Source organism: Rattus norvegicus, chromosome 11 (genome assembly GCF_021556685.1).
Source record: "Rattus norvegicus strain SHRSP/BbbUtx chromosome 11, alternate assembly SHRSP_T2T, whole genome shotgun sequence".
NCBI lineage: Eukaryota > Metazoa > Chordata > Mammalia > Rodentia > Muridae > Rattus > Rattus norvegicus.
In genome coordinates this window covers 78,561,560-78,585,274 of record NC_141544.1, presented here as the reverse complement: position 1 = coordinate 78,585,274, position 23,715 = coordinate 78,561,560, and the positions used below count along the sequence as shown (strand labels likewise).

General features: G+C 45.5%; 2 protein-coding genes across 18 annotated transcripts in view; one reads left to right on the top strand and one right to left on the bottom strand.

The window, feature by feature from the left end:
• Dtx3l (deltex E3 ubiquitin ligase 3L) overlaps positions 1-7,608 on the bottom strand; it is a 9,492-nt gene extending 1,884 nt beyond the window's left edge. The window contains 5 exon segments of one of the 2 annotated variants that reach the window (NM_001109053.2): positions 1-664; positions 1,669-1,886; positions 2,641-4,173; positions 5,128-5,375; positions 7,311-7,608. The exon segment at positions 1-664 is cut by the window's left edge and continues 1,884 nt beyond it. In NM_001109053.2, the coding sequence (NP_001102523.2) occupies positions 595-664; positions 1,669-1,886; positions 2,641-4,173; positions 5,128-5,375; positions 7,311-7,494 (2,253 nt within the window). In that variant the 5' untranslated portion in view covers positions 7,495-7,608 and the 3' untranslated portion in view covers positions 1-594. 2 annotated transcript variants of the gene reach the window in all.
• Parp9 (poly (ADP-ribose) polymerase family, member 9) overlaps positions 7,434-23,715 on the top strand; it is a 33,862-nt gene continuing 17,580 nt past the window's right edge. The window contains exons 1-7 of one of the 16 annotated variants that reach the window (XM_087576207.1): positions 7,434-7,676; positions 8,413-8,530; positions 9,593-9,688; positions 12,421-12,562; positions 15,862-16,715; positions 19,431-19,646; positions 23,357-23,575. In XM_087576207.1, coding sequence (XP_087432333.1) covers positions 9,674-9,688; positions 12,421-12,562; positions 15,862-16,715; positions 19,431-19,646; positions 23,357-23,575 — 1,446 coding nt within the window. In that variant the 5' untranslated portion in view covers positions 7,434-7,676; positions 8,413-8,530; positions 9,593-9,673. 16 annotated transcript variants of the gene reach the window in all.

The following is a 23,715-nucleotide window of genomic DNA, read 5'->3' as shown; positions in this document are numbered from 1 at the left end:
GAGGGGGAGATGCGTACGCAGGACAGAGGAGGTTGTCAGATATCTTTAATTCTGTCCACCTAATATTTGTTTTGAGACAGGATCTCACTAGGTATAGCTGGCTGTCCTGGGACTTGGGCTCTGTAGAGAAGGCTGGGTCTGGACTCACGGAGATTGCCTGTATCTGCCTTCCAAGTTTTGGCATTAAAGGCATGCACTGCCATGCTCCGATCTACCTTATTTCTTGAGACAAGGTCTCTCTGTGAGCCTGGAGCTCATGGTTTTGACTAGACCAGTTGGCCAGTAAGCTCCAGGAATCCTCCTGCCTCCACAGTGCTAAGATTACAAGTGCACACCATCACACCAGGCTTTTCCATGGAGGATGCAGATCCGAGCTCATTTCTTCACACTTGGTAGGCAGAGCCATTTCCCCAGCCTGTGCCCTTTAGAGTTTGCGTTCCACGAGAGAGTGACGCTCTGGAAATGACTGGCAAGCAGACTACGCCACATGAGAAATGTTATTAAGTTTTTCTAGAAAAAGATTTTGGTTGTACTAATACAGCCTCCTAAACACACTTCTTTAGAGAGTGGATAGACATCTTCCCTGCAGTTTCCTTACTCGATCCCTTTTGATTTCAGCTCCTCCTTGACACGTTTCAGGTAATCAGGATCAGGGTAGCCGAAACTGTAGGAAGGAAAAAAAGAAACCCTTTAGCTTCCTCCCAAATAATTTTTTTTAAATTGGATTTTTTTTTAAATTTACATTTCAAATGTTATTCCCTTTCCCGGTTTCCCGGACATAAGCCCCCTATCTCATACCCCTCCCCTTCTTCTATAAGGATGCTCTCCCTCCCCAACACCCCCCCATCATTCTTAACAACTTGTACAATAGCTGGGTACGGTAGCATGGGTGCTCAGCCCTTGGTGGCCCCAGCAGTCAGAGCTATGTGAGCCACATAGTGAGACCCTGCCTCAAAACGACCACAAAATCTGTATGTACTATTTGAATCTGAGGATCTAGTATTCTGAGTTCTAGTCACTCCAGTGCCTGGCCGGCAGAGCAGCATCTGTTTTCCAGCCAGATGGCTTAAATCCTTAACTTATTCTAATGTCGTAATTGTCATACTCTACCCAGGCGGTAGTAATCAATGCTTATGGGCTCTTCAGACACACCAGAAGGTGGCATCAGATCCCATTACAGATGGTTGTGAGCCACCATGTGGTTGCTGGGATTTGAACTCAGGACCTCTGGAAGAGCAGTCAGTGCTCTTAACCTCTGAGCCATCTCTCCAGCCCTGTAAGGCATTTTCTTAATTAGAGATTGATGTCGGAAGGGCCCGGCCCAATGTCAGTGGTACCACCCCTGGGCTGGTGATCCTGAATGTCGCACGAAAGCATGTTGAGCAGCCATAAACAACACTCCTCCATGGCCTCTCCATCAGTTCCTGCCCTTAGGTTCCTGCTTACTTTGAGCTCTTGCCTTGTCTTCCTTCAGTGGACTGTGACTCAGAATATGCAAGGCAAATAAACACGTTCTTCCTGAGGTCGCTTTTGGGTTACCATAGTAACAGTGACCCTAACTAACGCCTACTCCTAGAAAGTCTTTTTAGACTCACAGCCTCGAACTGCAGCATTGGACAACAACCTTGTACTTCACCCAGCAGCCATGACATTCTAAAAGACTCTTACTTTGATGGTCCTCCAAACTTGGCTGTTTTGTGATGAATATCATTCCATGTAATGACATTCGAGATTCCTAATACCCGAGATTCTCCTACTGTGAAAATCAGCTTCTGATCAAAGGCTTTTCGGAGCAGATGCAAAACCTTTCTCCCCTCCGCATTATCAGGCAAATATGCAACTCGACAAGTTCCAGAGTAAGCTTTTCCTGGGTTTGGGTGCTCCTTCTGTATGAAGAAAAGTAAATGTTTACACACACACATACACACACACACACACACACACACACACACACACGCGCGCCTCTGAATTGCAGTAAAGGTACGTTCATGAAGCCTATTGAAAGCCAGAAAAATATTGACATTTTACTTATATTCTGAATAATTCATAGTTCTCCTCTTCAAAATAGAAATTAGAACATTGCCTGCCTGACTCCTTCCATCCTCACATATGATTTCTACCTTTAATAAAAAGACATGAGGCCAGGCGGTGCTGGTGCACACCTTTAATTCCAGCACTCAGGAGGCAGAGGCGGGTGGATCTCTGTGAGTTCCAAGCCAGCCTGCTTTACAAACTGAGTTCCGGGACAGACAAGGCAGAGAAACCCTGTCTCAACTCCCCCTCCCCCACCCCCCAAAAAAAGATATGAAAGGCTCGTAGAGTGATTGCTTGGCATGCCCAAAGCCCTAAGTTCAGTATACTGTCAAAGTAATTTAAAAAAGCATCTAATATAAGCAGGCAACATGATCTCTGCCTCCATCTGTTATGACCCTACCCGGAATTACAGAATGATTGATTTCCTGGGAAAATCACTATCTAAGAGGCTACAGGATGACCCCTTGGACTTTGGCAATGCTAGCACAGTGAAAAGAAACCCACATTCCAGGGGTTGGGGATTTGGCTCAGTGGTAGAGCACTTGCCTAGGAAGCCCAAGGTCCTGGGGAAGAGAAACGAAACCCACATTCCTCGGGTGCACTTACTGTTTGTATGCCATCTCCAAAACTGTACTGAATCACAATAGTCCCGCAGCCTTCATAACCCGGAAGTGAGTCTTTTTGAATGGTGTGAGCCATGGTTCCCTCTGGCTGGTTCCCTTTCTGGACACCGTAGGGAGTCAGACACACAGGACAGACAGGCTTGAATGACATGGCTTTGCTGATACAAGAGGAGCAGAATTCATGCTTGCACTTAGGGAGCACCTGCTTGTTCCTGATGGTGTCCATGCAGATGACGCAGTTGTCCTCGTCCTTGTTCCCCTTCGAGGCCGTAGGGCTGCTAGCAGAGCTTCCGAAAGAAAGTAACGCCACATCTGAGTCATTCCTGTGGACCTCCATGGGCGTTTCATGATCCATAGCCAATTTCTCTCCAGACGACAACAACGTGGGCATTCCTATCCTTTTGGCAACATACTGCATTGCCTGCCCAAGGTGATTGGGCAAACCAGTCAAGGTCACTGACTCTTGAGATATCACGAAGTGCACGTTTGGGTGTTTTATTTTAAAGTCGTCAGCAAACTTGGTCTTGTGCAATTGAGCTTTCTCCTTGCCCAGCTGTTTCAGCGACAGAACTTCTGTCCTCAACTGGCACGTGGCATGCTGGAAGGCCTCAGTAAAACTTGTGTAAGATTGCACAGACAGGTCTAACTCTTTATCCTTGGGGACAAAGAGAATGCAGGTTTTCTGGCCTTTTTCCTGGACTTTGCCACAAGTGTTAAACTTCTGCTCGATCTCTGCGATTTCCTGGAGCAGCTCAGGTTCTAGAAGCTTAAAGCGGGTCGAATCGACCTCGATCCTTGTCATGTACCCAGACGTGGCTATTTTCACAGGTGTGGCTATTTTCACAGGTGTGGCTACTATTTTCACAGGTGCTGGGACAAGAGTTTGGGAGACTTTTTCTGCGGCAGCTGCAATGTCAGCAGCAGAGCCCAGGAGAGTTAGCATCCTTCCCTGTTCCTTTATCAAGAGCTTTGGGAAGCAGCGACTCAGCTCCTGCCTGACCTTCTTTGCTCTCTGTTGGTCCTCTAAAGAGATACAATCTTGCTTCAGAGACTGCGTGCATTTCTGAAAGTCTCTGACAAAAGACTGACAAGCTTCTTCTAAGTTGCCTGATTGTCTGGAGGTGAAGCCTATAGAGACCATATACGGAGAACTATCTTGGATTTTGATGTTTACACCAAATTTTTTCTCTATGGATTCTATTCTACCCGGATAAATATGTTTGAAATATTCAAGGAAAAGCACAGAAACTTCAAAACTTCTCTGACTGGGGGGCTCCCTCTCCACATCGGAAGGTGTGTATTTCTGTGGGACGTACTTTCGTGTCGGCTCACTTTCCAAAAGCTGCGAACTCAGGAAGTGATGTATCTTTTCAATATCTTTGAAGTTGCCACACACCTTCTTAATTCCGTCACTGCCCTCCATGCTTTTGATATGAGGGCAGACAGCAGTAATCTGTGCTCTCTGCTCTTTGGAGAGCAGTTCACAGTTCAGCTCAGCGGTCACAGCGAGAAAGACCTGAAGGTTTAAAAGGAACAGGTACAAATAAGATGTCTCAGACGTCCAGCCCTCTTCAGAAAGACACCCAGAAACTATACTTTTTTCTTAGTGGTGACTGACTTCCTAAGTCCCCTGAGAGGAACAGTCTGCTACAACCCAGGCTTACCGGCCTCCTTTGCACATTACATTCACTTGGGAAGGTTGTCTAAACGTGAATGAAACAAAGAAAGACAAGGCCAGACCTCATTGCGGAGGCTCATGCAAGGTTTGCGAGGAAGCCTGGGCATGAACATTTTCTAATACTCAGTGGCCAAGAGATCTGGGTCTAAGGCTGCCACAATCTGCTTGACCCGGGGGATCAAGGGTGGAGAAAAGAGAACTCTGCTTTCCTTGACGATGCTGTGGTCGTCAAGAAGGAGTTTGTAAGCTTTGAGCTCCTAAAGTAGCTCTAAATCCCAGAAGGAGTCTCGCCCTTTCTCATCTCACCTTACCTTTTCTTACCCTCTTACTTTAAGAAAACCCCAAAGCAGCCAAGAAGTGGTAGCATAGGCCTTTAATCTCAGCACTCAGGAGGCAGAGGCAGGTAATCTCTGAGTTTGAGGCCACGCTGGTCTACAGAGTGACCAGGACAGCCAGGACTATATACAGAAACCTTGTCTTGAAAAAAAAAACATAAACAAAAACAAAAATAAGCAAATAAATAAAATAAAAAGAAGACACTCACCCCCCCCAAACTCCTACCTACTTTCTCAGGTTTATATAGCCTTGTTCACCCTTCTCCAGTGTAACAAGAAGGATGTCTCACTGAAACCCATGTCCAGAGAAGGCTGTTTCTCCCTAACTCAGGCTGACTGAGATCCTGATAATCTACCTGTTCCAACTAAGCTTCATTCTTACCTGTGCACAACACTGCCTGAATACCCCGAGGGGAAGCAGACCCCAGAGCAGCCCAGCTCCTCTGTCAGCACTCACCTTTTGGACAACTGAGTCAACAGAGTTAAAAACGGGCCCATCACTGGGTATCTTATCACCCAGTGCTTCATCCAGGGACTCTGTCAAGGACGGAGGTCGGGAGCTTGGTGTCTCAGCTGGCTGTGTCAGTGATGGAGGTCTGGGTCTCAGGTCCTCTTCTGGCTTTTTAATAGTTTCCAGGACAATAGGCACAGATTTGTCATCAACCAACAGCTTGTGTTTTCCCCTTTTCAACACATTCTCCTTATCTTGAGGGGAGACATTAAACACATACATTCACACAGCAATGAGAGAGGATTTACAGAAATGACCCTCAGGGTCCCTCTAGGTTGATTCCAGAAATGTCCGAGGACACCACCTTCAGAGATATCCCTAACAAGCTTAGGGCTTTCACATAAGCTACGCATACTCTCCCCTATGCTTTTGTGTTTGTTTGTTTGTTTTTGAGACACCAGGTAGTCCTGGCTGCCCTGAAACTCCCGGTGTAGATCAGGCTGGCCTTGAACTCACAGAGATCTGCCTGCCTCTGCCTCCAGAGTGCTGTAATTAAAGGCATGTGCCACCACTGCCCACAGAGACTTTTAAGAATTTCTAGATGAATTTTTAATCCTTCACGCAAGCTAAACACTACGGGTGAACCCTAGAGTGTGGAACTGTTGCGTAAATTTCCCCAAGATTGAAACATTCTACCCTGCAGAGAAGTTCCTTAAGCAAGAAGGCAAACAACTCAAAATAGCTTTAGGAAATCCCCGAAATTGAATAGGCCCCTCCCTGACAGAGTAAGCAATAAAGACTGTTGGGAAGAGTCCTCCTGAGACTCCAAGAACAGAGCTTCGATGAAGATCTGCATAGGAGACTCTCGGACAAGCCAAGCTGAGAAGAAAACTTTGACACTAGAGAAGCTACCTGCAGAAGGTGGACACTAAGCTCCCTGGAGGAGGTTTACACCAGCTGAGGCATCTGGAAGGGATATGCTCAGGAGCCTGCTTGCAGGCTCTACAGTGAGCTCCAGGTTCCCAGCTTCCTGAGCTGCCCCCCATGCTAGGTCAGCTTTGGTGATAGAGTTGTCTTTGAGTCATTTCCCATATTCCTGTGAGTAACCCCAATAAACACATTGGTTTACCAAGTTGGACCTTTGCAGTATCTGTTGTAGGCCCCTTGTCAGATGCACACAGAGGACGTGAACAGTTATTTCTGGCATATTCTGGAACAGCAGGCTGTTGATGGGAGAAGCTATTCAGAACTTCAAAGTAGGGAGCTTAAGTTTTACCATATTATATAACTTGGTTATTAGAAACCACGTTTCTAGTCTGGGCATGCTGGTACACACCCACAGTCCTAGCACTTAAATGGTAGAGGTAGCGGTGTGTGTGTGTGTGTGGGGGGGAGATCATGAATTCAAAGCCAATCCGTGGTACACGGCAGGATCCTGTCTCAAAGGGTGGGGGTGGGGGGGAAAACCTATGTTTTGTAATAGTTTTGAGTCTCTTATTTCAATGACGTTGAATAATAGTTATTGCATAGTTAAGTGGGGACCCCCCCAAAAAAACCCAAGAATCCAAAAGTCTAGAACGTATATGCATTAGCTGACTCAGAAAAAGAATGCATGAAAATGCTTTCATTGGGGACATTAGTGGGGCACCGCATGCCTTTAATCCCAGCAGAGGCAGGAGGATCTCTGTGTTCAGCCTACAGAGCGAGTTCTTGGACAGCCAGGGATACAGGGAGAAACCCTGTCTCTAAAACCAACCAAAACCAAACAATCTTCAATTAAGTTTTCATTTGCCTTTCCTTTTTAAAGTGGTCGTATGTTACTTTTGTAATCCTTAAAAAACACATCGATGAGATCATTATTTACAACAGGAAAGTGGCTTGGAGTCCAGACCCGTGGTGGAGCACTTGCCTAGTGCGCACAAGCTTCTGGGTTTCCTTCTCAGTCCCAACCCCCACACTTTGTTTCTTTTCTTAACTGGGTCTGCTGGGAAATTCTCCGATGGAGTCAACCGTCTGCGGGTGGACTCATCTGAGGCTCTATCTGCCACTGAGCGATGGAGGAGTCTGTGGACCGCACTCTCCCACAGGCAGAGAGAGCCACACTCTCCTCGGAAGCATGCAGGGGTCGGTTTGGAAACCTGTTGGATCCACCTTTGCACCCGAGCCTTATTTCCCCTGCCCCGGCTCACCTGCTTTTTCAAGGAACTTCACCTCGAAGGTGTCCGGGGCGCCGGGCCCCACGGGATGAACAGAGCACTCCCCGCCTCCGGAGGCCCGGCTCTGGAAATATATCTCCAGCTTCATGTGCGCTCGGGGGATGGACTCCGGCAGCCTTACGAGTAGTGGGGACGGCGGGTCCGGACTGGAGGCCATGGCTGGCTGCGTCTGGCTCGCTTGGGGCTCAGGGGTGCTGCACAACCAGGACAGAGAGAAGGCGCGTCCTGCCCCAGAGACCCGAGAGGCAAAGTTTCAGTTTCGTTTCCCGGGAGGTCCCTCCCTGTTCCCCGCAGAGCCGCCGCCTCTCTTGCTCTGCAGTCGGCCAGGGCCATCACCCGGTGAGTAGTTCGCATACTTGGCGGTGGGCGCTTAGAGGCCCCGTGGTGGCAGGTCGCCTTCTTTTCTTGAAGGAACGGAAGAGTGGCGGGAACCGGGTTCTCAGCCTCAGGCTTCCCAAGGGTGGAGCGGAGTAGAGGGTAAAGAGTTTCACTTGTTTGTGCTTTTGTTATATGATTTTGTTATATGAGTATTAGAACTGGTATTTACTGAGATGCGATTCTGATTTCAAGTGGAGGGAGTTTACCTGCTTGGTGACCTATCACCAGTTCTTTCCCCTTTAGATGGGCACCTTAGGGATTTTCTGCTCTGGGGCCTTAAGTCAGCGAATAGCACAGGTCTACTTGCTTCCTAGAGAGTGAGGTAAAGAGGCACTCAGCACAGAAGCAATAAGTACCTGTGAACCAAGCAAAAGTCAAAGCGCTGGTTTCAAGCGGAATCTTAAGGTGGGGTGGGGGAGGGGAGGAAAGTATCCTTCCTTGGCTGGTAGAGCTGAAGTCCAGAGGGTTCAGTTCCAGGGCCAGGGAGAGGAAGAGGAATCTTGGTTGTCCTTCTGACTGCGTCTAGAATCATCTAAAACCCTAGCTAGCTGCATAGTGCTTGGGGGCAATTTTCTTGATTGGGTCATTTGAGACCGGAAGACCGACCCTAAACCTGGGTCACACCTCCTGGTAGCAGCCTATATAAAAGGACCAGGAAAACGGAAGTTTTGAGTTTTGTCTGCTCTCCTCAAAACAGACAAGTGCACCCCAGAGCAGACTCCCATGAGCAGCCTCCAAGGAACCTTAGAGGTCTTTCTTCTATGAAAGCAACACTGCCCTCTGGAGGCTCAGCGGATCCCGATCGGGCGGTTTCGGTATTCGAGTTACTCCTCAATGCGCATGGCTAACTGGACTCTGATGCTATACCCAGTTTTTTCTATTGCAAAGACATTATAGATCAGCCCAGAGACTCAGTGATAGCAACGGTTTTAGATAACGATATTGTAAGTTTTAGTCGTGAGTCTAACAGTTCATAATCTTTAGTTGTATTAGCTTACTAGGCTAAAATCATGAAAAAGTAAAATTTCCCAGAGCTTCAGGTTTTCATCCAGACACCCTTAGGTCAGAGCTGTTTCTAACAGATTCAGGGGAACGCACCCCGTGCAGGTTCAAGCAGTTTCTTCTGTCTTCCGAGACGCTGTGGGGAGCACCACTGTTGAGAAGGCCGCTCTTTCGACGTTTTTCCTGGTCTCAGCACTTTCCTATCATTTCCTAAGTCTACCAACACCATCAAGACCTCACTTCCACAAAGCGTTTCCTGTTCCAGCCCCTACAGGTTTCCCCCTCTGACTTCAACCACCATTACCAGAAGGTAAACAGTATCAATGCCAAAATGACGTGGTCATCCTCCCTGTTGGCATGAAGAACTACTAAAGAGCAGAAGTTTCTTTCGGGTCTCCTATGGTTTACTTTTCCTTCTCTTTTCTTTTTCTTTTTTTTTTAAATTCTTTTTTAAAATTTATTTATTATATATAATATAAGTACACTGTAGCTGTCTCCAGACACACCGGAAGAGGGCATCGGATCCCATTACAGATGGTTGTAAGCCACTATGTGGTTGTTGGGAATTGAACTCAGGACCCCTGGAAGAGCAGACAGTATTCTTAACCACTGAGCCATCCAGCTCCAAAAAAAAAAAAAAAAAAAAAAAAAGCGTCAGCCTCCTATGGTGTATATTTAGAAGATCCCCTCAGCTTTAGCCATTGGTGGCACAAGCCTTTAATACCAGTACTCAGGAGGCTTCATCTGCATAGCGTGTTCCAGACCAGGCAAGAGTAACGTGATAAGACCTTATCTCAAAAACAGTCACCAAAACCCAAATTGCCTCAGCTTTGGTCAGTGCTTACTGTATTCTTTTTATCCGTTCCCGGACTCAGGGCACCATCTCCTGGATTACAGAGTACACTTGGAAACACAAACGAGTATAAACATCCGGAGACCCGCGTGGGACGTGAAGAATGGCCTATTACACGGTAAGCCAGAAATATAAATACCTTTCATCATGAAAAGTCCAATCGTTACACGAAGAGCTCTCCCCACCGCAGTAAGAAAGCTGGGGCCTTGGGTTACACCTAGCAGCCTCATATAACCTTACACTGCCCTTGTAGAGGACAGTTTGGTTCCTAGCACTCACACGGTGGCTTACGATCTTGCTGTAACCTCAGTTCTAGGGACTCTGATTTCCTTTTTCTAGTCTTGGTTGACTCTTACATGCATGTGGTTTATGTTGTAAGACCCCGAAGTGGCCTTACCTCAGGAGCGCCATCCACAGAACTCAGATTGACAAAGTGACCACTGCAATAGCATGAGGATGTAAGGTTTTTAATCCACGTACGTGGGGCTGTTTATCCACGCAGGGAGAGGCAAACCCGAACCCAAAAAGCACACAACTTTTATTTGTTGCAGAGGGCAGACTTCAGCAACAGGGTTAGCTGGCCCATTCTCATTGGTGGTTCACAGGACAAAGGATCTGGTCAGGTATTGGCTGGCCTGCTCAAGGGGCTGTTCTTGGCTCAGTTGGTCACTTTCCTCATCCAACCCTACACCTGGCCTTGGTGAATCACTGGGAAACGGCTAAGTTGGCAAGTCTCTTAGAGGAGGGGTGAACTGGGTAGTCGGGCAGGGTCAGGATGACATCTTGCGGTTGTTCTCGGAATTTACCACAGGGTGGTGGTGGGGGGGGTCTTTCCAAGAACAGTTGTTATTGTTTTGTCTTAATTAGCTTAGTCAGAATCTTGATCACCAAAACTTATTTCATATCACTGGACATCCTGACCACCAGATGTATTTCTCTTTTTCTTTTTTTTTTTTTTTTTATTTCCGGAGCTGGGGACCGAACCCAGGACCTTGCGCTTGCTAGGCAAGCGCTTTACCACTGAGCTAAATCCCCAACCCTCAGATGTATTTCTCAAAACCTTGTTTTTACAACTTTGTTTCTCATATCTATGAAACTATGAAACTTTATTTCTTCAGTATACACAGCTCACACACTCATACAGACATATAATGTTTTGTTTTGTTTTTTTAAGTTGTCTCCTGGGGCTGGAGAGATGACTTAGTGGTTAAGAGTATTAGCTGCTCTTCCAGAGAACCCAGGTTCAATTCCCAGTCAAGACCCAGCGCCCTCTTTTGGTCTCCACAGCAACCATGTGATACACAAACATACATGCAGGCGGAACACCCATATGTATAAAATTAAAATTTTAAAAGTTTTTTTCTTGTCCTGTGTGAGAAACGGAGAATCACGAACGAGTGTGCTAATATAGGTGAGTATGGGAGCATCCAGTACTCAGGAAGTCGAGGCAGAAAAATCCCAACAGGTTCCAGGGTAGCCTGAGCTACGGAGTAAAACCCTGCCTCAAAATTCAAAACATAAGAAATTAATAAATAATATACTAACATTATTAGCAGAATGAACGCAGTGATGGTTGGCTTTTTTTTTTTTTTTTAATGTTATCTCCAGGACTAGGAATGTGAACAGATGATAAAGGGCTTATCTACCATGTATATAACCCTGGCTTCAATTTCCAGTAATACGTAAATTGGGCTTGGTAGTTTGTAGCACGTTTGAGGCTAGCCTGAGCTACAGGAGACCCAGTCTCATACCACCTTCTATACGGTGTGGTTTTTTTTTTTTTTTTTTTTGTTTGTTTTGTTTTTGTTAACTCTTTCAGTAGTTGTCTCTCGGCGGGGTCAGGAGAGATCAAGGAATGAAAGTGGGCATGGAGAAAGGCCTCCTGGAGTCGATCTGAAAACACCTACTTTCTGTTTGTCATGAGATAAGCAACTGGAAGTGGGTCCTTACTGATCTGGGGAGACGCATCTGGACAGGCTCGGGTCTTCATGCTTTCTATTCTGGCCAGAGAATTCCCACAAGACTTTGGAGCCCAGCTGAGAGCTTTGGCTCATTATGGTTGAGTCCTTTGAGCCTTTTCAGATGTTTGCCTCCAGCCTTTTCTCTTATTCCGACTTAGAAGTACATCAGCTGAGCATTGCGGTAGACATAACCTCAGCACTAGGGAGACTCAGGTAAGAGGACTGCTGGGAGTTCCCGGCCAGCCTGGGCTCTATAGTGAGTTCAAGGCCAGCCTGGGCTCTATAGTGAGTTCAAGGCCAGCTTGGCCTACAGTGTGAAACAGACAAACAGAAAGTGCACTGAACTCTTTTTTTCTCTTTTTTTTCTTTTTTCTTTTTGTCGGCGCTGGGGACCAAACCCAGGGCATTGTGTTTGCTAGGCAAGCGCTCTACCACTGAGCTAAATCCCCAACCCCGCATTGAACTCTTTAAGAGGCATAGATACGTTTAGTACTTGATGCAGCTTTTAGTGTCTTCAGTGTTTTAGGTACTCACATTAAAAAACAACAGGGCAAGCCTGGCAGTGGTGGTGCATGCCTTTAATCCTAGCACTCAGGAGGCAAAGGCAGGCAGATTGCTGAGTTTGAGGCCAGCCTGGTCTACAGAGGATACAGACAGGGCTACACAGGGACTCCTGTCTTGAAAAACCAAAGGGGGAAAAAAAAAACAAATGATGAAAAAAGCACGACAAAAATCAACAAACTGAATAATGAATCTAAACAACCAACCAAAAAATTTCCTTCCCCAAACTCTAAACCTGAAAACCCATGGTATTCCTGCTTGCCGAGGGGGTGGTGCGTGTGCGATTGGTCATCTCTGCTCTTAAAGCAGCCGTTTCATTTCTTCACAGGGTACAGGAGCAGCAGCTCCCACCGAAAGACCAGGTATGATCGCCTCACTCTCTCTCTTACTTAAGAAAGCCTTTGCTGAGCTCTTTCCTCAGTACAGAAGAAAGCACTCAGAAGGAGACTGTCTCCCCTTCAGGGGCTCAGGTGTGTGACTGCAAACACTATGGAGACGCGGGCACATGGCTTCGGAAGGGGAACTGCTTCAGAGGCACTGTGGCAGCTGAAGACGTGTTCTCTCAGGTCCCCCACTATCCTTTCCCTTGTGGGCAGAGACTCTGTTCTCTATCTGTTTGAGATTGGTCTCGCTTTGAGGATCTGGAACTCAGATCTGCCTGCTTTTGCCCTGAGCACTGAGCACTGAGATTAAAGGTGCACATCAGCCCTCCAGCCCTGTGACACACTTATGACACTTATGGCAGCCAAAATGGGCAGAAAGACTGACCAAGAGCTGAGAGAGTCAACCTGCCTAGTTCCTAGGGGTGGCCCATTTGATGTGTGCCATCAGTGCTCAGGCCAATTGAGACCAATTGCTTTGTCGTGGCTTCTTTTGGGTAAGAGAGGTCACCAGAAGTCTTTTTTTGGCGGCTCAGATTAGAAACAGGGACTAACTTCAGTCACAGTTCAGCTTCCTCTTTATTCTTTGAAATGTTCTCCATTTGTCTGTACTTTGTTGTCTGTAATCTGTCTGTTGCGTATATCTGATGTCTGTCTGTCCTTGTTGTCTGTCCCTAACAGCATTTATAAATAAACAACGGTTTATTTAACAGCACAGAAAAAGACAGTACGGTAAAGGAATTCAGAATTCTTGTTTTTTAGGAGTTTTAGAAGGGAAGAAGTTACTTTACTGACCCCAGGTGACCCACAAACAGATGTTCTCAGTATATATCCACATGTTGCTTCTCACACTTATTGTTATTCTGTTTTTTATTTTGTTATCGTTGTTTTGTTTTGTATTTATCTTTTTTTGTAATTTATTTTATTTGTTATTGATTTTGTTTAAGGTTTCTTTCAACCTGTTGGCTGCCTTCAGCAAATGATTACCAAAACACGCACAGGCACACACATTGTTCTGGGTTAGGGACATGGAACAATTTTAGATTAAGACTAAAGCTATGCATTTGGGGACTGGAGAAATGACTTAGAGGTTCCAGAGGCCCTGAGTTCATTCCCAGCAACCACATGGTGGCTCAAAACCATCTGTAACGGGATCCGATGCCCTCTCCTGGTGTGTCTGAAGACAGCTACAGTGTACTCACATACACAAAGCCATGCATTTAGTTTATGTTTTAAAAGCTGACTGCAAAGCATATAAGGTTGGTTACATTGCTTTCTTAAATGAGAGGTTAAAAGGCTCACACACAGAGACACATACACACACACGGGCACACATACACATACACACATAACAGACACACACAGACAGACAGACAGACAGACAGACAGACAGACAGAGACAGACACACCACACACCACACCACACACGCGCGCGCGCACACACACACACACACACACACACACACAGAGACACATACACACACCGACACACATACACAGACACACACACACACACAGAGAGACAGACAGGCAGACACACACAGACAGACAGACCACACACCACACACACACACACACACACACACACAGGAAACAGATTGAGTATCTAAGTATGTTATTAACCTGGTTGCAAGGTCTGGCAAAAGTTCAGTTTCCAAAGGATTTTCTTTTCCTTCCTTCCTTCCTTCCTTCCTTCCTTCCTTCCTTCCTTCCTTCCTTCCTTTGACAGAGAGTTTCTCTGTGTAGCCCTGGCTGCTGTGGAACTCACTCTGTAGACCAGTCTGGCCTGGAACTGAAGAGATTCCCCTGCCTCAGCCTCCTGAGAGCTGGGATTAAAGGTGTGTGCCACCACCACTACCCAGTAAGAGGGATTTGCAGGCAAAGATATTGTCACACTGCAGGTTGGGTTATCCAGAAATTGGATTTTGAGGTGGAACAAGTTTATATGAAAGAAAAAGAGAACTCTATCAGACTGTATGAAAATCTATGCTGGGTGGGTATGGTGGTAGTCCCAAAGTTTAGGGGAAGATTCTAATTCAAGGACTACACGGCGGGACCTTGTATTATCACCATCATCAACTTCCCCTGCCCCGGGATTGAAGCCTCTGGAAGTCTGAGATGTGTGTTACAGGTGCCCCATATAGGCCATAAGTGGCATTGCTCAGCCTTGGATGGGGTCGTCCTGAGAACCATGACTTCTGCTGAGGTGAACTTTAGTACCAAATAGCTATAGAGACTGTGAGCTAACTAGATTTTCCATGTATAAACAAATTAAGAAGGATGTGAACAAGACATCTTGTATCCTTAAAAATGCAGTAAGTGATTTTTTTTTTTTTTTTTTTTTTTTTTTTTTTTTTTGGAGCTGGGGACCAAACCCAGGGCCTTGCGCTTCCTAGGCAAGCGCTCTACCACTGAGCTAAATCCCCAACCCCGTGATTTTTTTTTTTTAAAGACAGGATCTCACCATGTAGTTCTTCTGACTGTTCTGGAACTGGCTCTGTAGACCAAACTGACCTTGAATTCACAGAGATCTGCCTGCCTCTGCTTCCCTAGTGCTGGGGTTAAGGAAGGGTGTGCATAGCATAATAATTCTTTTAGCTACTGGGCTGTAACTCTGTGTTGATTTCGACTGTGAGGACCAGAGTAAGTGCCACCAGCCAGAGAGGATGCCGGTCTTCTACCCCCTGGCTGGTTCTGTGTTGCCCATCTCCTCTCAATAAGAAACAGCTTTGACTAATGACCCATAGAAGCTGGATACGTATCTCAGCTCTTGTAACAGCTATTCTAGGGCTCTGACTCTGAGTTAGTTATACGATCTGCTCTGCCCTCTAGTAGCAATGATCTTCATTTGCTAACCAGTACACATAGGATCTTTGCTTGTTTGTGTTTTCTTGTCTTAGTTTCTTACTTTCTCTCCTTAACTTCAACCCCTGGTGTTTTCTAGAATCAACCCTTAAAATATTTACACTCAAAAGTCTTTTCTCAAGAGTTGCTTCTAAGCAAACTTAAACTAAGACACTAAGAAAAGCAACGAAGTTATGACTACAGATTCCTTTTATTCCGAACTCACAATTAAGTCATTTTAATGTGTGTGTGTGTGTGTGTGCGTGTGTGTGTTTTACAAACATTCAAGACATTCTTGCTTTCTTATTTTAGGGACTGCTAACTAAATGTCCCACACAAGGCAGAGCCCTTTTCCAATGATTTTGCCTCAAAGACCCTTAGATATCTTTGACCTGATTGCATGTAGCGGGGAGAAGCAGTGTCAGTAAGGGAGGGAGTGGAAGTTCATCTCTCTTTCCAAGTAAGAAATGCAGTCTGGAAAGGAACAACGTCCTTTTCACAGGAACCAGTGTTCATTTCTTGTTTTGTCTTTTCTCCTTCTCCAGCCGACGATTCTCTTGAACACTACCATAGATGGCAAATTCCCATTAAACACAACATCTTCGAAATTTTGAAAAGCAATGAGAGTCAGTTGTATGAAGTCCTCCAGAAAAAGTTTGGATGTATCTGTACCCTGAGATATCCAACTCCAGCAGGAAGCAGCTCTCCTGCTCAGAAGGTCTTCAGAAGGATGCTGACCCCTGGGATAGAGCTATCTGTCTGGAAGGATGACCTCACCAGACATGTTGTTGATGCTGTGGTGAACGCAGCCAATGAAGACCTTTTGCATGGAGGTGGCCTGGCTGGAAGCTTGGTGAAAATTGGTGGCTCTGAAATCCAAGAAGAGAGCAAAAAATGGATTGCCACCCATGGTAAAATTCCAGTCGGTGGATTTGCTGTCACCAAAGCGGGGAAGCTTCCTTGCTATTTGATTATCCATGCAGTTGGACCTCGGTGGACCGTTATGGACAGCCAGACAGCTATTGGATTACTGTCACTCGCCATTACCAACATTCTAGACTATGTCACCAAATGGAATACATGCATTAAGACAGTAGCAATTCCAGCCCTGAGCTCTGGAATTTTCCAGTTCCCTCTGCATTTGTGTACACACGTAATTGTAGAAACTATCTGTCTTTATTTCCAAGACAAGCAAACAGTCAGTAATTTGCGAGAGATTCATCTGGTGAGCAATGAGGGCCCCACTGTTGAGTCCTTTAAATCCTCCTCAGAAAACATCCTCGGGAAGGAGCCGAGCTCCTGGGAGAGCCTAGAAACTAACCCTTCTTCCAACGTAACTCTTCACATTGGCCAGGGCCTGACTCTTCAGATTGTCCAAGGCTGCATTGAGCTGCAAACAGTAAGTTTTTGTTTTTATTCCCTGGCACTGACACAGGGGAGTCCTGGAACTAATGGTTAATTACTAAGTTGTTTAAAGTAGAAGACTGTAAGCTGCATCGTTGGGTGGTTAGATTGTCAGTCAAGGGCTAGGTCATCTGGATTAGAGACCAGCTTCATTATTCCTAACTTAATGGCTTTCTTTCCTTCAGTCTTCAGCCCTTCCTTTAAAACACACAACAACAACACTTAAGCGTCCGAGAGGTGGTCACAGTAGTGTGTGGCACGTGGTAATATGGGAATTGTAATGATTAGGCTCTGAGTCTCAGGAACCAGAAGCAATTGGAATACTCTTGGATCCCAAAGAACTGAAGCTGGCTCTGATGTCTTTGTTGTTTTTGAAACAGGCTTTGTTTTCTACCATGTCATCCTCCTGCCTCAGCCTCAAACACTAGATTCTTATTTTTACTTTTTTGAGGCAAAAGTCTCTACAGAGCTTTGGCTGTTCTGGAATTTGGTATGTAGATCAGGCTGGTCTTAAACTCACAGAGATCTAGCTGCCTCTGCCTCCAAGCTGGGATTGCCCCAGCTGAGCACATGCATGAATGAATGAATGAATGAATGAATGAATGAATGAATGAATTTAGTGTGTGTATGCATGTGCGCTTGTGTATGTGTGTGTGTGTGTGAGTGTGTATGTGTATCTTATATGTGTGTGTTGATAGGTGTATATTTTTCTTGCTACTTCATAACTGTAATTTTGTTACTGTTGTGAATCATAATGTAAACATCTGCTTTCAGAGGATCTTAAGCGACCCCTGTGAAAGGGTCGTTCCACACCTCGGAAGGGGTCATGACCCACAGGTTGAGAATGGCTGCTGAAGATGAACTGGTTAAATGGTTACCTGTAGAATAGTTGGATAAGTGTATCTGGTGACCCATAAAGAAAGAAAGCCCATTTCACTAAAGTCCTTTTGTCCTTGTTTATACCTTCTTTAACTGTGTGCATGAGAACATTAAAACAGGAGATGGGGGGTTGGGGATTTAACTCAGTGGTAGAGCGCTTGCCTAGCAAGCGCAAGGCCCTGGGTTCGGTCCCCAGCTCCAAGAAAAAAAAAAAAAAAGAAAAGAAAACAGGAGATGGTAGAAAGTTTCTAAGATACTTTATTCTTTGCTACCAAACAACCTACAGGGAAACAGTAGGAGGTGATAGGAGATAAGGCAGAAAATGAAACTTGTAGGGATGTGTCTTGAAAATAACCATGGGCTAGGGGTTTGGCTCAGTGGTAGAATGTTTGCTTAACATGTGCAAGGCCCTGGGTTCTGTCCTTAGCACTGGGGACACAACATAAAAGCTGGATGGGTAGGCTATGTATGCTGGTAATTTTAGCTCTGAAGACATGGGTATGGCTCTAGGTTAATCTGGGGGTTCAGTGCCTCTCTAGTACTTGCCTAGCAGCCTGAAGCCTTGGATTTAGTCCTCAGAACCCATAAACCTGCAATCCCAACACAGGGCAGGTAGAAGCAAGAGCAGTAGGAATTTAAGGTCATCTTCAGCTATTTGGGACGTCTGAGGTCACTCAGGCTACAGGAGACACCGTCTCGATATCAAAACAAACACGTTGTGGTGGTGCATGAGTTTGAATCCAGTACCGAGGAAATGGAGAAGGATGGGTCTCTGTCAACTTGAGGCCTGCGGGGTTTACATAGTGAGTTCCAGACCAGCCATGGTTACGGTTACGGTTACGTGGTGAGACTTTGTCCCCAAAACAAAACAAAGGAAAGAACCAACCAACAAAAGAGGCTCCAGAGAGAGGGCTCAGCTGTTAAGAGTGTGACTGTTCTTGAGAAAAGACTTTTGCGTGTAAATAACTTTAAGAATTCTGTCTCCACCCCGCCAATTGGGCAGCTCCCAACTCTTTTTAACTCCAGCTTCAGGGAATCTGATACCCTCAGGCACTACACTTTTGTGTACAAACCCGCACAGAGACATACATGCGTATTGAAAATAAAATCTTCTTTTAAATTTATTTTAGAAGTTTATGGGTATGAGTGTCTCGTCTGCATGTGTGTTTGGCACCAAAGTCATGCCTGGTGACTGCAGAGTTGGCAGAGGGCTTCAGATCCCCTGGAAGTAGAAGCTACTGATGGTTCTGAGCTTCCGTGTAGGTTCTGGGAAGTGAACCCAGGTCTTCTGCAAGAGCAACAAGTGCCCTTAACTATGGAACCAACTCTCTGGCCTGAAAATATAGTCTTTAAAACAAAAGAAATGGGCTGGAGAGTTGGCTCAGCGGTAAGAGCACTGTCTGCTCTTCCAGAGGTCCTGAGTTCAATTCCCAGCAACCACGTGGTGACTCACAACCATCTGTAATGGGATCTGATGCCCTCTTCTGGTGTGTCTGAAGACAGTGACAGTGTACTCATATACATAAAATAAATAAATCTTAAAAAAAAAAAAAAAAAAAGAAATGAGAAGGGATGATCCAAAGCTTGAAATATATTAAGTATAATTCAACAGAAGACAAGAGTAATGACAATATCATTTATCTAAGTACATAATTTCAAAATGGAGCAAGCAGCCTCATGAATTCTTTCAGAAATAATGTCTCCATTTCAAAAACAAGTTTTGGATTTGGAATATTCAAAAAGTATTTCTCTAAACTTTGAGGGATGTACAAACTAGTTATGTTAGGAGGAGGGAGTTAACAATTAATCCTGTGTTTTCTTCCCTTTCCAGACAGATGTAATTGTTAATTCTGGACACCTGCAGGATTTTAAATCGGGACAAGTGGCACAATCGATTCTTAAAAGAGCAGGGTTTGAAATGGAAATGGAACTTGACAAGATTAAACTGTCCTCAGATTATCAAGTGGTACAGGTCACAAAAGGATTTAAATTGTCCTGTCAGTACGTGTTCCACGTGTCATGGCATTACAGTATCAGCAAGGACCAGGTAAGGTCGAATTAACCCTGTTGGTATACTTACGTGATCTAAGCATTTCGGTAAGTTTCCATTGCTTGGTTATGTTTATCAAATGTTGTTAGATGGTCTTAGTTAGGGTCTCCATTGCTGTGAAGAGACAACTCTTATAATGCCAACTCTTATAAAGGACAGCATTTAATTGGGGCTGGCTTGGAGGTTCAGAGCTTCAGTCCATTATCATCAAGGCGAGAGCGTAGGAGCTCCCAGGCAGATGTGGGGCTGAAGGAGTGGAAAGTTCTATATTTTGTTCCAAAGGCAGACAGAAGAGTGTCTTGCAGGCAACTAAGAGGAGGAGCTCATTTCCCATCCCCATAGTGACCCACTTCCCCCAACAAGGCACACCTCCTCATTGTGTTACTCCCTGGGCCAAACATGTTCAAACCACCACAGACGGGTTTCCTTTTTTGAAACATGCCTATGACTGGCTGAAAGGCTGAGCAAGTACGGTTTCCCCAAGTTCTCATACGTTTGATTTGAAACGCAGAGCACACTGCACGTGGGCACTGAAACCCAGAACCCTTCAGTCTGTACAGTTTGCTCTATAATATACAGTGACCTACTCTGGCCTTCTGTAGTGAGGCAGGGGATTCACCTTCTCCATATTTCTTTCACAGATTAAAAGTCCAGCAGAGGTTGGATTCAAAGCCACAACACTTTCTTCCAACTCCCATAAAACATGAAAATTAGTGAATAGAGGGAGTCCTCACAGATGTAGAGAAATGCTTAATCCCAACATGTCCGCCCCCCTCTCCATATATAATATATATTGTTATGCCAGGAAGCATTCATGAACCCCAAAAGACCACCAAGGAGCCACCTCTCATTTTAGCATTGGAGTCTCTTTATTACAAGCAGGATAGGAAGGGAAGGCAGAGCAGCCCCGAAGCCTCAGCAGGACGTTTTTATAGGAAAATTGGAGCAAGTGAGGGGGTGAGGGAGGAGTGTCCAGGCTGGCAAGTGTCTAGTAGGAGGACTATAAGCCGACAGGTGGGTGCTCTGAAGCAAGACCGCACGCGATCACAAACAGTCTGAAAGTACATCTGAAATAAGCAGACTAATCTTTGATTACCTGTTGCTAGGAAGTAGTCAGGGAATAACCCTGGCCAAGGACAAGCCATGGGGTCCTTCCTGGTACTTGGGGGAAGCTTGAGTTCATCTGTAGGTCAAGTTCTCTGGCCTTTTTTCCTTTTTTGTTTTCTTTTAAGAGGGAGACTGGTCCCAAGATGGAGTAGGTTTGGCTTCTCGATGGCGTCTCTCTCTACATAGTCCTGGCTATCTGGAACTCACTATGTAGACTAAGCTAGCCTTGAACTCACAGAGACTGACCTGTCTGTGCTTCATGAGTGTTGGGATTAAAGGTATATGCCATCCATTTGGCTATTTTGTTTGTTTGTTTTGGAGATGAGGTCTCAATGTATAGCCCAGGCTAGACTGAAACTCTGTAGTCCAGGCTAACCTAAAACTAATGGCAGTCCTCCTGCATGGGGCTCTTTTTTGACTTGTATATCTTTTTTTTTTTTTTTTTTAAACCTATGTCTTGTCCTCTCTTAGAGACTTCTGTAATCCTAGATTGGATCTCAAATCATTCTCTATGCTTCATCTTTCCAAGGTTCTTCCTGTTTATATAGCAATTCAATGTAATATTGAAAAGTTGATGGAAAATTAGCTTGGCATGTGGCCTACTCTTTTTTCCTTTTTTTTATTGGTTATTTTAATTATGTACATTTTGAATGTTATCACCTTTTTGGTTTCCCCTCCGCAAACCCCCTGTCCCATCCCCCCTCCCACTGCTTCTATGAGGGTGCTCTCCCACCCACTTACCCACTGCCGACTCACCACCCTAGCATTACCCCATACTGGGGCACCAAGCTTCCACAGGACCAAGTGCCTTGGTGCCCAACAAGGCCGTCCTCTGCTATTTATGCAGCTGGAGCCGTGGCTCCCTCCATGTGTACTCTTTGGATGGTGATTCAGTCCCTGGGAGTTTTTGGTTGGTTGGTATTGTTGTTCTTATGGGGTTGCAAACCCCTTCAACTCATTCAGTTCTTCCCCTAACTCCTCCATTGGGCTCCCTGTGCTCAGTCCGATGGTTGGCTGCGAGCACCCCCATCTGTATTGGTCATTCTCTGGCAGAGCCTTTCAGGAGACAGCTATATCAGACTCCTGTCAGCAAGAAGCACTTCTTGGCATCAGCAATAGGCCTACTTTTTTTCTTTTTCTTTTTCTTTTTCTTTTTTTTTTTTTTTTTTTTCGGAGCTGGGGACCGAACCCAGGGCCTTGTGCTTGCTAGGCAAACGCTCTACCACTGAGCTAAATCCCCAACCCCAGGCCTACTTTTTAAAAAAATTCCTGTTGTTTATGTCAGCTGGCTGTACCCCACAATAAGCATCAGCGGTGGTATGTATTTTGGGGGCCAGCTGTGGTTTTGTGTTCTCTGCTTCGTCCCTCTCAGGGTATTCAGACTACGCACTCTGGGCTGGATGAATTAGTCTGCAATGGGTGGGGTTCTGCAGGATTTCGGTCCAGCTGGGAATGGGTGTGTGTGGGAGGGGCCGGGGCACTCTGATGGTCTTAGTGTTATAGCCCTTTCAGGCAAAGACCTCTGCCCATCTTCAGTGAAACAGTTCTCTCAGGCAATCTTGGCTTGTGTACATACATACCTTTATTTGGGGTGGACCTGTAAGCATACAGGTTATTCAGAGTGAGCCAGGGACATATATAGACTTTGGAGCCTGGGAAAGGATTTTTTTTTTTTATGGAAATGAAAATCACTGGCTGGAGTTTAAAGTTCTATGAATGCCTTCTTTGCATGGAGAGGCATTCCAGAAACCGCAGGTGGCTGGCTGAGTTCTCATCTGAAAAAGAGGAAGTTGAACTTGTAGATCTACCAAGGACTGCTCAACCTCCCTCAGGTAGACGGTGTAGAATTTGGGCTTTTAGACAAGGTCAGGGAAGGGAAGCCCTGCTGGGAAAGGGAGTCCCCAGTTTTGTCCCCAGCTCAGAAGAGCTGTCTTACCAAGGCAGACTCCGACAGCCAGGTTTCCTACACTTGGGAGGCACAGGCAGACTTTGAGGCTACCTACTCTATATAGTGAGTTTTAGACTAGCCAGAGCTGTGTAGTGAGGCCTGATCTTAAACAATGAAAAAGAAAAGTTGATGGAGGTCAGAGTCTGCCCAAACTATTGGCACTTCTCCAGGAGAAGATGCACGGTACACCATGATAATATTAAAGGAATACTGCTTTCTTCTCATCTTTCCCTAAACTGTAAGGAACTCTGTTGACCTGGGAGCAGCAGGTGAGGGGCACACTGGTGCTTGACTCCCTGGGCTGGGGAGATGATCAAGGCGATACCCGGGAGAGATCACAGTGCTCAGACGCCGTGGGTAACATTCAGTTCTCTCAGTCGCTCAGCTTTACGTTTCCCACTATTTAGCTTATAACTCTAGTGGGGTTTTGTGGAGTGGGGCCTTACCAGTCCTCTGATGGCTCATGGACACAATCCATGTCGTATGCAGGCTGGCACTGTATAGCTCGGGCTAGTCTGAACACCTCTGTAGTCCAGGCTATCCTAAAACTAAACAACCAGGCTGGCATGGTAAATTCTGAGCACGACTGAAGGGTGAGTGAAGTCTTATTTTTGTCTCAAAGGTTGATCTCAAACTTGTATTTATCTTACAGATATTGAAAAATGCAATGAAGTCCTGTCTAGAAAGATGCCTTAAACGAGATATAAATTCCATTTCCTTTCCTGCTCTCGGGACAGGAGCAATTAATTTAGAGAAGAGTATAGCAGCTAAGATAATGTTTGAGGAAATTGTTGCATTTGCTAAAGAGCACAAGGAGAAAACGTTAACTGTGAAGATTGTGATCTTTCCAGTAGATGTGGAGACATACAAGGTGAGTTAGTGTTTTGGGAAAGTCTTACAGTTTGTTCATTTATTACCAGTGGCTAATTAGTATGTCTCGTCTAGGGTTGGGGATTTAGCTCAGTGGTAGAGCACATGCCTAGCAAGCACAAGGCCCTGGGTTCAATCCTC